Source organism: Canis lupus, chromosome 13, assembly GCF_048164855.1.
Source record: "Canis lupus baileyi chromosome 13, mCanLup2.hap1, whole genome shotgun sequence".
NCBI classification, from domain to species: Eukaryota; Metazoa; Chordata; class Mammalia; order Carnivora; family Canidae; genus Canis; species Canis lupus.
Window position 1 is genome coordinate 4,811,170 of NC_132850.1, and position 15,076 is coordinate 4,826,245.

The 15,076-nt window shown below is 40.9% G+C and overlaps 1 protein-coding gene across 24 annotated transcripts in view; it reads right to left on the reverse strand.

Annotated features, from left to right (window-relative positions):
* MACF1 (microtubule actin crosslinking factor 1) overlaps nt 1–15,076 on the reverse strand; it is a 341,210-nt gene that overhangs the window by 113,727 nt on the left and 212,407 nt on the right. For 22 of the 24 annotated variants that reach the window (XM_072771834.1, XM_072771853.1, XM_072771848.1 and 19 more), the window contains 5 exons: nt 6,145–11,586; nt 5,461–5,610; nt 3,363–3,578; nt 3,124–3,273; nt 363–596 (listed from right to left, as the gene is read on the reverse strand). The exons of the other annotated variants lie outside the window; for them this stretch is intronic. In XM_072771834.1, coding sequence (XP_072627935.1) covers nt 363–596; nt 3,124–3,273; nt 3,363–3,578; nt 5,461–5,610; nt 6,145–11,586 — 6,192 coding nt within the window. The remainder of the gene's footprint in view (nt 1–362; nt 597–3,123; nt 3,274–3,362; nt 3,579–5,460; nt 5,611–6,144; nt 11,587–15,076) is intronic. 24 annotated transcript variants of the gene reach the window in all.

Here is a 15,076-nt window from a genome sequence, read left to right on the forward strand (position 1 = left end):
CCCTCAAAAGAATGCTGAGGGAGAAACGAGGAGAAATAAGGGCGAGGGATGTGACTTTCATTTGGAAGTCAGATTCGATGAGACACAGTGAGGGTTGAGTCTCACTAAAAGGAAAATACTTGCACACGCATACACACATAAACACACACATTCTCTCTCTCTCACAAACACACACACACACACATAAAACCAAAAACATAGCCATAATAGCTGCCTCCTAGACCAGAACCAAACTGGCCTGGAAGACATGAAATTTCAGAAATTGGTCTAGAATCATGACAAATGGAGTCTGGCAAGAAATCTCAAGGATAGAGAAAATACCCCAAGAAACAAAGTGAGCCCAGCCGCTGGTTCAGTCTGACCTTGACCCAGGCTGCCTGCTCCATTTGTTGAAAATGGCCCTGCAAGGCATCCATCCGAGCTGCAGTCTGCTCCACCAGGTCCTGGAAGGACCCCTGCAGTTCATTCAGAAGCCTCAGCATCTGCCGGTTCTGCTGAGGGGACATGTCCTGGGCATGCTCAGAGATAAAGAACTGAATATCAAAAGCAAGAGCATCTAGCTGAGATTTCCTTTCAGCCATGGGCTGCTTCAAATCCTAAGTAAGGAAATGAAAATAAATAAATAAATAAATAAATAAATAAATAAATAAATAAATAAATAAATAAATAAAAAAAATAAAAACCTTCTAATTCTCTATTAAAGCAGAAGCTGTTGGCTTTAATCAAACAGTCAACATAAATAAAGAGGGGTTAATTTGCTGTATTTTTATGGATATTGATCATTTCTAGAGCCAAACCAGCACAGGAAAGCTCTCTCACTTCTGGTCTCTCCAAACTCTTCATATATTACCATTTGGTCTACTTTACTGGACCCTGATCTCCAAATGCAGTAAACTTTTAAGGTCTGAGATGGATCTGCTTAATTGTGTTTTCTTAGGTTCAAATATATATTTGGTTTTGTCCAGCAGTGAGTTACTGGTAGGCCAGAAGTGGGGAAGTATTTCATTTATTTGTAGTTCACTAAGATGTGACTTTTAGAGTAAATAATGTTGCTTATACGATTTAAGGGTGAAAAGATTCCAGTCAGACTTTCTTACATAATAGTTATATATACATACCCACCTAAGCACTAGACTTTATCTGTTTTCAGACAATTAAAAGCACGCAACTTTCCCATAACCATTTAGAGATCATCAGCTATGTAACATTGGATACAACAAAAACAATTAAGATATCTACATCTCTATCGCTTTGAAACTGAGATGGTCAGCAATCCTGCAGAGCTGACTGAAAGGTCTTCTTGGGTATTTATCATCAAGCTAAGTGTCTTTCTTCATCTGTGACTAATGGACTTGGGAAACTGTCATTAGGAAAACAAGACTTATCTGCCTTTGGCTCCGGGCATGTTTCTGGAGACCCAGGATTGAGTTCAACATTGGGCTCCCTGCAGGGAGCCTGCTTCTCTCTCTGCCTATGTCTCTGCCTTTGTCTCTCATGAATAAATAAATAAATCTTAAAAAAAAAGAAGAAGAAGGAAAGAAAGAAAGAAAGAAAGAAAGAAAGAAAGAAAGAAAGAAAGAAAGAAAGAAAGAAAGAAAGAAAGAAAGAAAGAGAGAGAGAGACGGAGGGAGGGAGGGAGGAAACAAGACTTGGACTGTGGCTGTCTTCCCATAAGGGCATTCATAACTAGGGGAGAAAAAAAAATAACTAGGGGAGGAAACCGTGTATGTATGACATGCTCTGTTTTTATATCATATGCTACATCACAGAAATTTTTTTCACTCTTGCTTTTTTTTTTTAAATACTCTGTTAGTGAACAGATCAAGTCTGCAATTCACTTGCCTAACGACAGATTTGGAGGAAAAGGCATGAACGAAGATGGCAGGTCAACTCTTTCAAGACAAAAAGGGATGGGTGGTATACAAGAAGCCTGACCATGGACAAACCGTGTCTGCTTCCTCTTAAGGTGGGGGGAAAAGTACAGGATAGAACAGAAGGAGAGGACATCTTCAGTTCTACTCTGATTTTAGAAGGAATTTAAGGAGTGTACTATCTATAGCAGGAGGTAGATTAACCAGTGTGAGTAATGTCTGATATTATCTTAAGTATAACCAAAACAAAGAACAATGTTGGGAGGGGAAAAAAAAAGTGAGTATCTCACGGTTTATTCTTTTCTCACTGACTTATAAAAAGAATCAATTAATTTAAAGCTTAAGAAGAAGAAAAGGGAAGAAAGAAAGAAGAAGAAGAAGAAAGAAGAAAGAAGAAAGAAGAAAGAAGAAAGAAGAAAGAAGAATAGCCTCTCTCTAGATCAGGGGTTGGCAATCAACAGTCCCTAAGCCAAATCAGCCTGCCACTTGTTTTTGTAAATAAAGTTTTATTATAACACATCCATGAACATTCATTTATGTACTATCTATAGCTGCTTTCATGTTTCAAAGCAAAGGTAACTGGCAGCTACAAAAATGGTCCATTTGTGTATGACCTGCAAGGCCTAAAATATTTACTATCTGGCCCTTTACAGAAAGTTTGCCAAGCCATGCTCTCAATCATGGATCAACAAAGTCTCCTGAAATTGGCATGTGTAAAATTAGAAACAAAGGATGGATACTAGGTGCTCAGCTATAAAGACAAGATGAAGTTATAATAATAGGCCTTTATGCAGACTCTCTGTCAGAGAATAGCTAAAAGGAGAAATAACCATAATCACCAAAGCTCCAAGGGCATGATAACCTAAAAAACTAAACACAGCAGACTTTATTTCTAAAATGGAAAAATAAAAAATAAAATAAAATGGAAAAATCGGTCTTTTTTTTTTCTTAAAGATTTTATTTATTTATTCACGAGAGACACAGAGAAAGCGAGAGAGAGAAAGAGGCAGAGACACAGGCAGAGGGAGAAGCAGGCTCCTGGGAGGAGCAGGAAGCCTGACGTGGGATCTCCACGTCTCCTGGATCTCGCCCTGGGCTGAAGGTGGTGCTAAACTGCTGAGCCACCCAGGCTGCCCAAAATCAGTCTTTCTTAGAAAGACAGGTATAGATACTGGTTTGCCTCGCAGGAAAATAAAATTGATGTAACACCAAGGACAATAAAAATGCACTTGAGGATGGGTAGAGAGCCTACCTCATACTGCTGGAGACAGTGTCTCAGGCTGTCAGTGTCGGTTTCATCGTTATATTCCTTGCTGTTCAGAAGAAGATTGGTATCGCCAACCCAGATTCTCAGATCTTGAAGTCTGCCTTCTAGCTGTTCATGCTGACTTAACACTTTAGTCTAAGAAATAAATGGCAAATTAGATTATGAAAATCTTCAAGCCTTCCCAGACTTTGTGTGAGCCTTTGTGAATAAAAACAAGAAGCAACCTTTTTTACTTCCATGGCACTCTGGAGGTGTAGTAGTCTGGAACTCCAGGTGTCACTCACAGAGCTGAGGGACTTCTGAAGATTCTTGGCATCTTTCTCTAGAGCCTTCAACAGTTGAGCAGGGACTTCTTGAGGCTGGCTGATGATAATCTGATTCACACACTCTAATTCCTGATTCACCAAAGTGGACAGATCTTTTAGCTCCCTGTCTAATACCTGAGAGGATAAAGTGGAGTTACCTTCAAATCAAGATCAGAACTCTTGCTAGTTAGGAATCAGCTGCAATGGGCAGCCCTGGTGGCGCAGCAGTTTAGTGCTGCCTGCAGCCCAGGGCATGATCCTGGAGACCCAGGATCGAGTCCCATGTCGGGCTCCCTGCATGGAGCCTGCTTCTCCCTCTGCCTGTGTCTCTGCCTCTTTCTGTGTCTCTCATGAACGAATGAATGAATGAATGAATGAATGAATAAATAAATAAATAAATAAATAAATAAATAAATAAAGGAGTCAGCTGCAAACAATATTCTATCACCCCATGCCTACAGCTGCTTTTCAACTTATGTTTTTATGTATGTTCGATTGTTTGTTTGGTTCTTACCATCACTAATTCTTGAGGTAGGCAGAATAGATATTATTCCAGATTTATAGAAGAGATGCCTCAGCATTCGAAAATGTTATTTTTAATTTTATTTTATTTTAGTCTGAGGTCACCCACTTCAGCAGTGGAGCCAGGACTGGGATTCAGGTTTCCTGATTCAATCTAATGCACTTTCCACTACAACCTGCTGCCTCTTTAAGAGTGTCATTACACTATATCCAATATGACACAAAACAAGTCAAACAAAAGAACGACTCTTCTGGGGCACCTGGGTGGTTCAGTCAGTTAAGCGTGTCTGACTTCGGCTCAGGTCATGATTTCTGGGTCCAGGGATCGAGCCCTTCATTGGCTTCCCTACTATCTGCTCTCTCTCTCTCTCTCCTGCTCTGTCCCCCACCCCCCGTGTGTAGTCTCACTCTCAAATAAATAAATAAAACATTGAAAAAAAAAAAAAAAGGAATTCTTCTACTCCAAATTCCAAGGGGGCAGAACCAAAAAATATAAAAATATAAAAATATCCCAACTCAGCCTTCCCACTCAACCAGTCTATGATATTCTGATCCTCGGCAAAGAAGCCAGAAATATGCTATGGCGGTTCTGGGCATCATCCTCACCTGCCCTTCAGCCGCCCTACCCAAGGCCGTAGGGTATTGGATATTGAGAGACTACTTAACTTCTACAGGCTGTTCTCATTGTGACTCCAATCTGGTGACAAGTCTTAATCTCGGTTGTCGGAAAGGGCTCCTCTTCCTCCCCCTCAAGCTGTCTGATTTTATGTCCTTGGGAACCTCATGCCATCCATTATCATTTCTTCTCTCCCCAAACTTCAAGTTTTCCTTTTCTATTGGTTCCTCCTTATTGGCCCCAAAATCCACTGAAAATATTCCTCTTTCAATGAATGCATCTCCTCCAGCTAGTATCTTACCTCTCTCCTTGCCTGCACCACCAAGCTTCTGGAAAGAATGATTTACAATTCATTGCTCCGATCTTCCAACCTCCAACTGTTGGAACTTTTCACTGCAACTGTGTTTATAACCTACAATTCCACTGAAACTGTTCTTATTAAGGTTACCACTGACTCTCGGCACTAAATCCCCCTTTCAGCCCTCACTCAGTCTCCCTATTGGATTTACTCCCGCTGTAACTCCCCCCTTGAGTCTCTTCTGCTTTGGTTTTGGTGACACCAGTGTGTCCTGATGTTCTTCAGAGATTTCTAGTTTTTCAAATATATTTCTTTTTTTTGTCCTTTAAATGGTGGTATTTCCTTTCTTTCTTTTTTTCTTTTTAATAATTTTTCTTTTTTTTAGGTAGGCTCCATGCCCAGGGTATATCCCAACATGGGGCTTGAACTCACAACCTCAAGATCAAGACCTGAGCTGAGATCAAGAGTCAGATGGCTTAACTAACTGCGGCACCCAGATGCCCCTGAACATGTTTTTCTTCCTTAAATAGTCTCTGTTTCCTCCAAGCTGGTGGGCCTGCAGGAAGTCTCTGGGAACCCACCTTGGCCTGACACAGCAGATCCTGTAGCTCTGCCACGTTTCGGTCAAGAGGTTGAATCTGTTTGGTTCTCATTTCGATGTCTCGTAATAGAGAGAGGTAGGATACCAGCTTCTCATCATGTTCTAGACAGAGTTGCCGGTTAAATACATTCTGTGGAAGCAAAAAGAAAACTCACTCAGATTAGACATTCTCCTTTAATTCTGCCTTTAAAAGTAGGCCAGGTCTTATTGACAAATAGAAATTTTTACTACACACAGGTGGAATGAAATGAAACATGTTACTGTGTCTATGTTGTCCCAAATCAATAGTCCAAAAAAAAAGTGATTTTATTAACTTTCCCGGAGAGGCTCATGATTACCAATCCATAAGCACCGCAAAACTTCCAAAAGCTATTCCAACCACAGGTAGCATCACTCTAGTAGTTCATACTAGCTCCAATGCTATTTTCTAATTTAAAAACCTTGCACGTTTCAGAAAGACATTCTACCTAATTTTCTAACAACAGTGTAACAAACAGAAGGTAGTAAACTAAGTTATACCTTAGAGAACCCTCTAGTCTCCCGAAACTGTGTGTATGCACACAATTGTACATACTGTAAACTCAATATCCAGTCAAGAGTTTTAGCATTAAACTAGTTAGATCTTAAAAAATATGTATACAAACACGCCAAATGGGAAACTTACTTTAGTTGTTCTGGAGGGCTCTAGGTTTACACCTTCATTTCCCCTTCCCCCAGCTGTAGTCGTGAAGGGAGTCTGTTCACCACCAGGGCTTTCTCTGAGCTTTTCCAGTGGTGTCTTCTCAGCCATCTTCAATGTAGGGTGTACGTGTGGTATTGGCTTTTCTTCACTGGTCTCTGGAATAGTGGGACTAATGGTGGCATCTTGTTGCCCTGAACTCTCTTTTTGAGACACATCTTTGAACAGTTTCTCTGGAAGAAGGGACACTAAGACTCTGGGAACACCCTGAGCTATGCCTTCAAAAGATGCTGCTTCTACACCTGTAACTGTAGAGTTTGACCTTTCTAGAAATTTCTCTCCCGTCATTTCCTGAGTTGTTACTATGTTAGATGCAAGAACTCCACAAATTTCACCATCACTTCTGTTGTCCTGATGATGAAAGTCCTTTCTGTCTGAGAATTCCAGATAATTGATTTCTTTTGGGTCTACTGTAGAAACTGTAGTTTCTTCTAACTTAAGAGTTCTTGTTGAGTCAAAAGGTAGCTCCTGGTATGACCTTTCTTTACATCCATCAGAGGAGCAAATCAGATCTTTGGTTTCTTTGGTCTTAAAAGTAACACAAGAATCTTGAAAAGAGTTGGTCTCCAGTCTGATGGTTCCTTGGAAAGGCTTGTTTGTTTCAGAAATTTGGGATCTGCCTGCAACTTGAGCCTTTCTAACTGATTCCTGGTAATGTAATCCTTCAGGTCTTGGGATCGTAGAAGAGGATGGTTCACTCTGGGCCCCACCAGTAATTTGGGATAAATTTTCTTCTTGTTTTAAGATTAAGGAGAGGCTTAGATTTTTTGCTTCTCCTTCACTGACCTGATAAGATTTGGAGAATGTTAAAGCATCCTGATTTACAGAAATCCCTTTGGGTATCACTGGGGAAGAGTTTTGAGTTTTACAAATTATAGAAAATCCCAGCTTTCTACCAGCTTCTTCTCCTTTTTCATTTATGGTTATTTCCACAGGTGGACTCTCTACATTGGATCCCTGGTCAGCTCTAATGGTGGTTTCTTGATTCAACTTTTCTTCAGAAAGAATTGGTTTGCATGTTTTGACACTTTCTTCTATTATCATCTTCCTCTTCCCCCTCTTACTTTTCTCGCTGGTATTCATTGGTTTCTGCTCACTCGGCAATTTGCCTGAAGTTTCATAATCTGATTCTTGTACTTCTGAAATAATTCTTTCCTGGTTTTCTACTATTTCTTTAGGAACTGGACCTGATATAGAATGTTTCATAAGAGAAGTAATTTCTCTGTGGGCCCCCATGTTTTCCTGCTCTTCATTTGTGTTTTTTTCCATGTCATCACTAGCCACCTCTTTGAGTTTAAAATTACAAACTTCCGAGTGAGAGTGTGTCACCAAACCTTGGCCCAATGGTGTACCTTTATGATGACCAGGAACTATGATACTGACAGATTCTTCAGCATCTGGAGAAGCTCTCCTTTTATCTTGAGCCTTGCATTCTAATTCCTTTAATGAAATATCTCTGCTCTTTTTGGCCTGCCCCCTGTCAGAAACTCTTGCTTTAACCTTTCCTTGTGCAGACTGACTTCCAATCTGAAATAATTTCTCACTTGCTCCTTTACCATTATTCATTCCAGCAGTCTGATTGCAATCAATTAACATTTCCTTTCTTAGAAATTCCTTTTCTATTTCACATACTTCAATTCCATCTTGCTTTTCAATCTGAGCCCTGTGATCACAGGACTCTAAAGTATCTATCTGGATCATAGTTGCCAGCTCAGGACTAATAAGTCTTTTCTCAACAGCTTCCTTTAGAGTCACTCTCTGATCATTAAATATGTCAACAATTCCTCCATTTACTACCTGACGAGACGCAATAATTCTGACCATGTTTTCATCCACTAATTCCTTTTCCAAAGCTGATGCTAAAGTCAGTCTTTTCCCTGTGGCAGTATCTATGATTCCCCCAGTATTTGCCTGAGCTTCCAGAACCTTCAGTGTAGATAAAAAGTCCACTTTTCCAAGCTGAGTTGCTTGAGACAGTGTTAGCACTTTGTCACTAGCCTCATCTTTAATGCCTGAGAAGGGAATTACTTCTAGATATCTCTGACCAGATTCAATATCAATCTTACATTTCTTTACTAATTCTGAATAAGGAACTATTCTGCAATTCTCAGGATCTACAATCCCATGCACCATTCCTGAAGACAATATTGCTTTATTACTTAACAGTCCTTCTTTTTCAGCTTCTGCCAAGGTCAATCTCTGGCTAGAAATGAGATCCACAAAGCTTCCAGTCAAAGCCTGAATTTCTTGGATTTCTCTTTTCAAGTCTGGGGTAACAAGATCTAATTTTATGGCTTCCAGAAGGGAAAGAGTTTCCTTCGTTTCAGGATGAAAAAACTGACAGACGCTTAAGTTCTCAGCTTTTTTGAGTTGCTTAGCTAAATCTTCATCAATGATGCCATGTTCAAAGGCATTATCAACAGAAAGTCTCATCCCAGATATATGGTGAATGATACCTCCATCTACCACCTGCTTTGTCAACAACCGAATAGCCTCCTCTCTCTCCAGAAGTCCTCTGTCAATGGACTGCATGATTGTTAAAGGAGCTTTGCTCTCAGGGTCCATGATTCCAGTTGTCTCCATTTGTAAGCTAATAAATCTCTCCCTCACTGCTTTCTCAGCATCTCTGCCTTTGGAAGCTTTCTCCAGATTTATAAGCTCTGTCTGGTCAGCACAGTCCACCAAGCCAAGATTTGAGGCCAAAGTCACCGAAACCTTTTTGCCTCGTTTCAGGTCAACAATTCCACCAGTCACCACCTGCCCCTCTAAAATTCTGGAGGCTGTTTGTGTGTCAAGAAGTCCAAATGCAACTGCTTCCTTCACAGAGCAGAGTGTGCGGGTACGGGGGTCTAAGACTCCACTAATAGCTTTCTCTGCCATGAGGACATTATGTAACAGTTTCTCATCCATAAGACCTTCATCAATGACTTCTTCAGTGGTCAGAGACTCGCAGGTCTGAGAGTCAAAAAAGCCCCGAAACATGTTCAGTTTTCCCATAAGTTTCACAGCAGTGTGACTGGGCACGATACCTCGGGCTATTGCTTCATTTAGTAAGAGCTTCTGACCTGTGTTTTCGTGAATGATACCACTATCTAGTAATTGTGCAGATAATGTATTTAAGGTAGCTTCCTGGAGCATTTCTGAAGGATGACTGCATAACAGAGAGGGTTCATGATCATTATCTTCTGCATCTGTCTTTTCTAATGTCATCATACTACCACCTACAATGTCATGTCCTTCTGGATTTTGTTTATGGTCATCTCTACCTGAAAATGTTTTACTTAAGTTTTTCTTTTTGTCTAGAGTAGGAATATTCATGTTATTTTCAGACTCTAGTTTTGATTCTAAATTTAGCATTTTTTTCCTCTGAAATTGTGACTTCTTGCTTTGGGGTTTTAGGAGTGGCCTTTCACTTTCACCTGGAATTTCAATGTCAAGTGTGTTTGCTTGTTCTGTCCGACACAGAAAGGAAGTCTTTCCGGGAGTCTGCCATTCTTCATTCAGTTTCTCAACAGAAAAAGGATCTCTGCCTGCCGCCAAGGTCACATCTTCAGCTTCCTCAGTGGGTACTATATGGAGAAATCTCCTGCTAACATTTTCTCTGGTAGACATTCCTATTAGTTCTTCCTTTTTGGTATCTAGCAATTGTCTTTTTAACTCTGATTTGCCTTTATCTAAGACCATCAAAGTACCAACATTTGGATTTCTTACTTTTTGTTCCCCCACAAATAGGTCTCTTTGAAAGTTCTCTATTGGGGAAGCTTCAATTTCTACAGTGGTCGTTTTGCCCTTTGCTTCAGCACAATCTGCCTGATTAGGATATTCTTCATTCTGAAAGGAAGCCTGGAACTCACGTGGCTGCCTACTCAGCCCATCACAGAAAGTTTCTGTGGTTTTGACATTTATCGATTCTTGTAATCCCTCAGGAGTTTCTAGTCTCTGATGTCCAACTTCAAACATTTCTGGAGGACCTGCCTGATGTTCATCTCTTGCTGTCAGTGTCTCTATCAGTTTGTTGTCTAACAGGAGCAGCCTCTGTCCATCCCTCACATTGATATAGCTGTGAGTCATCAGCTGAAACAACAGCTTTTCACTCGGGCTTACCATGCCCTCTGTCTGGCTCTGGCTGCGTGGCAGACCTCCTGCTCCAGGATTAATGTTCAATTTGCTTCGTTCTGAAGAATCTGCTAATTGCATGTGGGGCATCACATCAGGTATGCAAACTGATCTTAAGTTATCAACAAGATCTTTGTCCAACATACCATCTTCTACTACTTTTTTCCAGGACCAAACCTCTGTGCTTGCTGGTAGAAATAGAGCTTTAATATGCTGTCGGCCACTAAGGATTTTATGAGCTAGTTCAGTAGACACAAGACCTTGTTCCAAGCCATCTGTGATTGGGAGGATCTCTCCAGATTCAGGCCACAGCAACCCCATGAACGACCAAAGGGACTCCAGAATCACAAGGGCAATCTTAGCAGCTACTAGATCATTGTTCACGGCTTCATCTATGGTCAGCCTATGCCCAGTGACTGTGTCTATGATGCCTCCTGTCTGAAGCTGCCTTATGAGAAGAGCACAGGCCATGTCTTGGTCAATCAAATTATGTCTTACAGCCTCTTCCACGGTAAGTCTGTGTCCTGTTCTTGGATCTACTATGCCACCAGCAAAAAGCTGAGCTTCCAGCAGCCGGACAGTGACCTGCCTATCTATTAGGCCTTCCTGAACTGCACGGAAGATGCTAACCTTCCGGCCTGATTTCAAGCTCACCATTCCCCCTGCCAATTGCTTGACAGGCAGCAGTTTCAACCCTGAGTCCTGGTGAACAATACATCTCTGCATCAGATCCAGCAAACTGACTTTCTCAGCTGTGTTGGGGTCTATCAAATTCTTGGATGATTTCAGGGAAGACTCTAACACTGAGTGAAGCCTTGCAGAGATGAGGCCTTGGTGAAAAGCCTCTTCTAGGTTAATGCAGCTCTTATTAGGGGAGAGATGGAAACCTCCAGCTGCCAGGTGAGCTTCTAAAACTTTCAGCCCAACTCTCTCACTGATTATTTTCTTCTCAATTGCTTCCACCACAGAAAGAAGGCCTTTGCTCTCAGTAAGCCTGCTTATTAAGGACAGGACATCCTGTAGCTCTTGGAACTGCTGGTACATCGGGGGATTAATGAGGTTTCTGGCTAGACCCTCCTCCAGAGAGAGCTTCTCACTGGTCTCAGGGGCAATGAGGCCAGACATGATAACCTGGGATTCCAGGAGCACAAGGCCTGTGTCTTGGTCAATGAGGCCCTTTTGCATGGCTTTGAAGATGGGAAATATCTCCACTGTGCCTAGGTCAATCACCCCAGCAATTGCTCTGCAACCCTAAAAAAAAAAAAAAATGAAAAAGAAAACTGAATCAGAGAAGCCCAACTGCTTAAAGGATTCATTTAAAGAACAACAGTTTATCAAATTCTGACCACAAGAAGAACCCAACCTGGGATGAGCCCCAATGTGTAGGAAACACTCTAAAGCCTGACCGCATTAATACTAAAACAGAATTTGTCAAAACCACAGAATGTTGAACATGGCCAGAAAATCACAGATTACTTGACTGATGGGTAGCATTAAGCATATCTGAGTGACAAGCTCTACAAAGTAGCAAGCAGTGAAAGTGAAAGATCAACTACTTCTAAGACTCACCACACAAAGGTTCCTCTAGAAATACACCAGTTCCCCAGAAGTGAGAAGTCAACTCTATATAACAACTTCTCAATGTTACAACCCACGCAGAAGACTCTTGAAATAGTACTTCCCTGCTAATAATGAGTTTGGCAGGACTAGCCCACAGGATTAGAAGAAAGATTCAAGCAGGCCAGTAGCCATACAACAGGTGTGCATCTCTGTAAACAGCCTAGTGTGTAGTACTCAAGCAGCTGCTTTACAATTGGGGCAGTCATAGTTGGTGGCCATTGCCAGCACCTCCCAAGGCAACGACCCTGAGTTAAATTAGTTCTGGGAACTGGAAGTAGCAAGTCAAGGAAGGAACAGACTGGGAACTTTTGCGTCTGGAACCACTAGCAACTTTCCTTCTGGTCCAGGCTATCACAGGCAGTTACAAGTACCATGCTTCCAGATACTGTTTTTTGGGCACTTAATAAATTTACTGAAGGCAGATATTTAATCCTCACAACAATCCTATGAAAGCAATTATTTTAATCTTTAGTTTGCAGATAAGAAAATGAGGCACTGCAAGGTTATTAGATAACTTGTCTAAGATCACAATACAAGTGAGTTCAGAATCAAATCAAGTTCTGAATCTAAGTCTTGTGCTATTACTACTGCCTCCACCATCAGATCCAGAAGAGCATGAAGGATAGATGATACAGTTGAGCTGCATCATACACAGGAGTTATAATGTCCCATGTCTAGGAAATAAGGCAAATCTTACACATCGCCGAAGTGACCCTTGCAAAAAAAACCCTAAAAAGAGCTCCTAAAAGAATTCCTTTTTTGAAGCCTTTAATCACAGAATGATGGTATTCTGAAATTAAATCATTCAAGTGTTTTGCCATTTAAAATACTTCTATTATTGTCAACTTTCTACCTCTCCTTGTTCATGTTCATTATCTTTATTTTCTATAAATGATTTTGTCTGTCCCTCTTGAGTCAGTATTACTTTCTGATCCTTATTTACTTCTTGAGCTTATCCATGGAGGATGTTGTTGAAGCAACTGCCAGTCACTTCCCTGCCTCCTAAATAATGCATTTTATTCTGTCTCAGTCAAGTAAGCTCTGCAAAAGCAGGTACTTCACCCATTCAGTGTCTAGTAACAGTTGCGGCAGTTCAATAAACATTTGCTGAATTAATAAATAAATTGGTAAATAGTAAGGAAATCCTTAAAATCCTCAACCTATGTGCCCCTCAATTTTAAAGACATGCACCAAGGATTTCAAATTCAGTTAGTCACATGCTCTAAGAGACAAAGAATTCAGAGCAAATGAGAGGAGACGTTTGGTTCACATCCCCTTTCTCACTATATTTGTTTAAATAATAGAACAACAGAATTTTGCACACTACTTAAAATATTATGTGTTGTTCCCCATCCCCCTTCTGTGTTCTGACCTAGAAAGTAGTTCAACTTGTACTAAGAACCTACCAAGTTCTAAGAACCTACCAGGTATCAGTTCTACAGAGACTGAAGGGAAAATCGTACTGGAATATGACACTTTGAGATACATGAATAATCTCTTTATTTAACAAAATCCAGGACAAGACTATTCAGAAGCAGATATGATGACAAAGGAAAAAGACTCTTTTGAGAACTTCTAATTTCTTCTATGAGATTCCTAGAGTCCCAGAGATGCTGATATTGAAGACAGACCTGGAGTCCAGCCAATTGCTAGACAGAGAAAAGACTACAAGCTGTTCCTTCCAGTATTCTCTTAATTGAAGGACAGGCAAGAAGCACTGAGCTGGGAAGTAATCCAGAAAAATCCAGTTCAGTCCCACCAAACATGGGAATTCTGACCTAAACAAGCACAGCAAGACAGAGGGAGAGTAGGAAGGGAAACGTAAAAGGCTTCTACTTACCAGAGTCGCAGCACGCCTCGGGCAGACAGAGAGAGAGCCTTACGGAGCAGCTCAGCCGCATCGCACACACAGTGTAAGCTTGGGGTTAGCGTCCAGCATGCGACTGTTTTTTGTTTTTGTTTTTGTTTTTTTTTTGCAAAAAAGAACCCCAAACAGGTCGTCCTCTTTTCCCTTTTGTGCATTTGTGCTTAAACTCCAAAGGGTTAGTGAAACTTATAAGCAAGGATGTCAGTTAATTGGAACAATACTTCACATGAAACGCACAAACAATAACGGGGACACATCATGCTCAATGTAGTGGTGCTCAGCAGCTTGTCTTTCCTTTTGTTTTCTCCCCCTTTTTAACCTTTCAAAATGAGAACTGGGTGTTCTCAGCAAGCAATTGTTAAAACTTTTCACATACTCCCTTATATGGTGAAGCAATAAGCCACTAAGAAGTGGGCCACCTGACACAGAGAATGCTAAATCAGCACGTTCTTTTTGGAAATCTACTCTCAAATAAATCATGGCTGGTTCTGTCTTGTGGTCTTTACAACTCTAGCTCCCGATGTACCAATTTCATATCCAAGGACCAGAGTCAAAGCATGTTTTGTGTGAATATCATTTTGAGCATCATCTAGACCAAATCTGATTAACCACAAGACATTAAATTTTGACCTGCCCCACACAGGATGGCCATTGCTTCACAACATAGGAAATAAGCAGGCAAACACACATATATATCCCAGAGACACATGTATATAATATGGTAAGTTTACATATACACACAAGTATCCAGGAAGAACTCAGGACAACCAGGAGGAATTTGACAATTTCATATGGTCCAGGAAGTGAATATGAGTGGGAACTGGTAAAGAAGTCACATGATGGGATGACTATGGGTAAGGGGAACCAGCGTCTCAGTCAGTGCAGCTAATCTACCAGTTTGCTTGGAAAATGAACATTTCTCATTCATTTAGTAGATATGAAAAAAAGTATGGGGGAAGAGGACATGCCTTTTTCTTCCCAATATTCAGAACTCCTGGCTATCAACTTCTGGGACACAATGCCAATAAGGAATAATCCCACTGCCCTGTGATCACATATAATATAGGATTTATGTTCTCAACTGTGGTCTGCCACAAAATGGCAGACAACAGAAACGGTGAACCAGGATCTACAGCGTTGGTCATGAGTGCCTTCTAGTATTCTTGACTGACCAATACATCATGGAACCCCAGTAAAGAAACACAAGACAAATGGCTGCTATGGTGAGGTTAAAAATTAAGTCACATTGGTCAT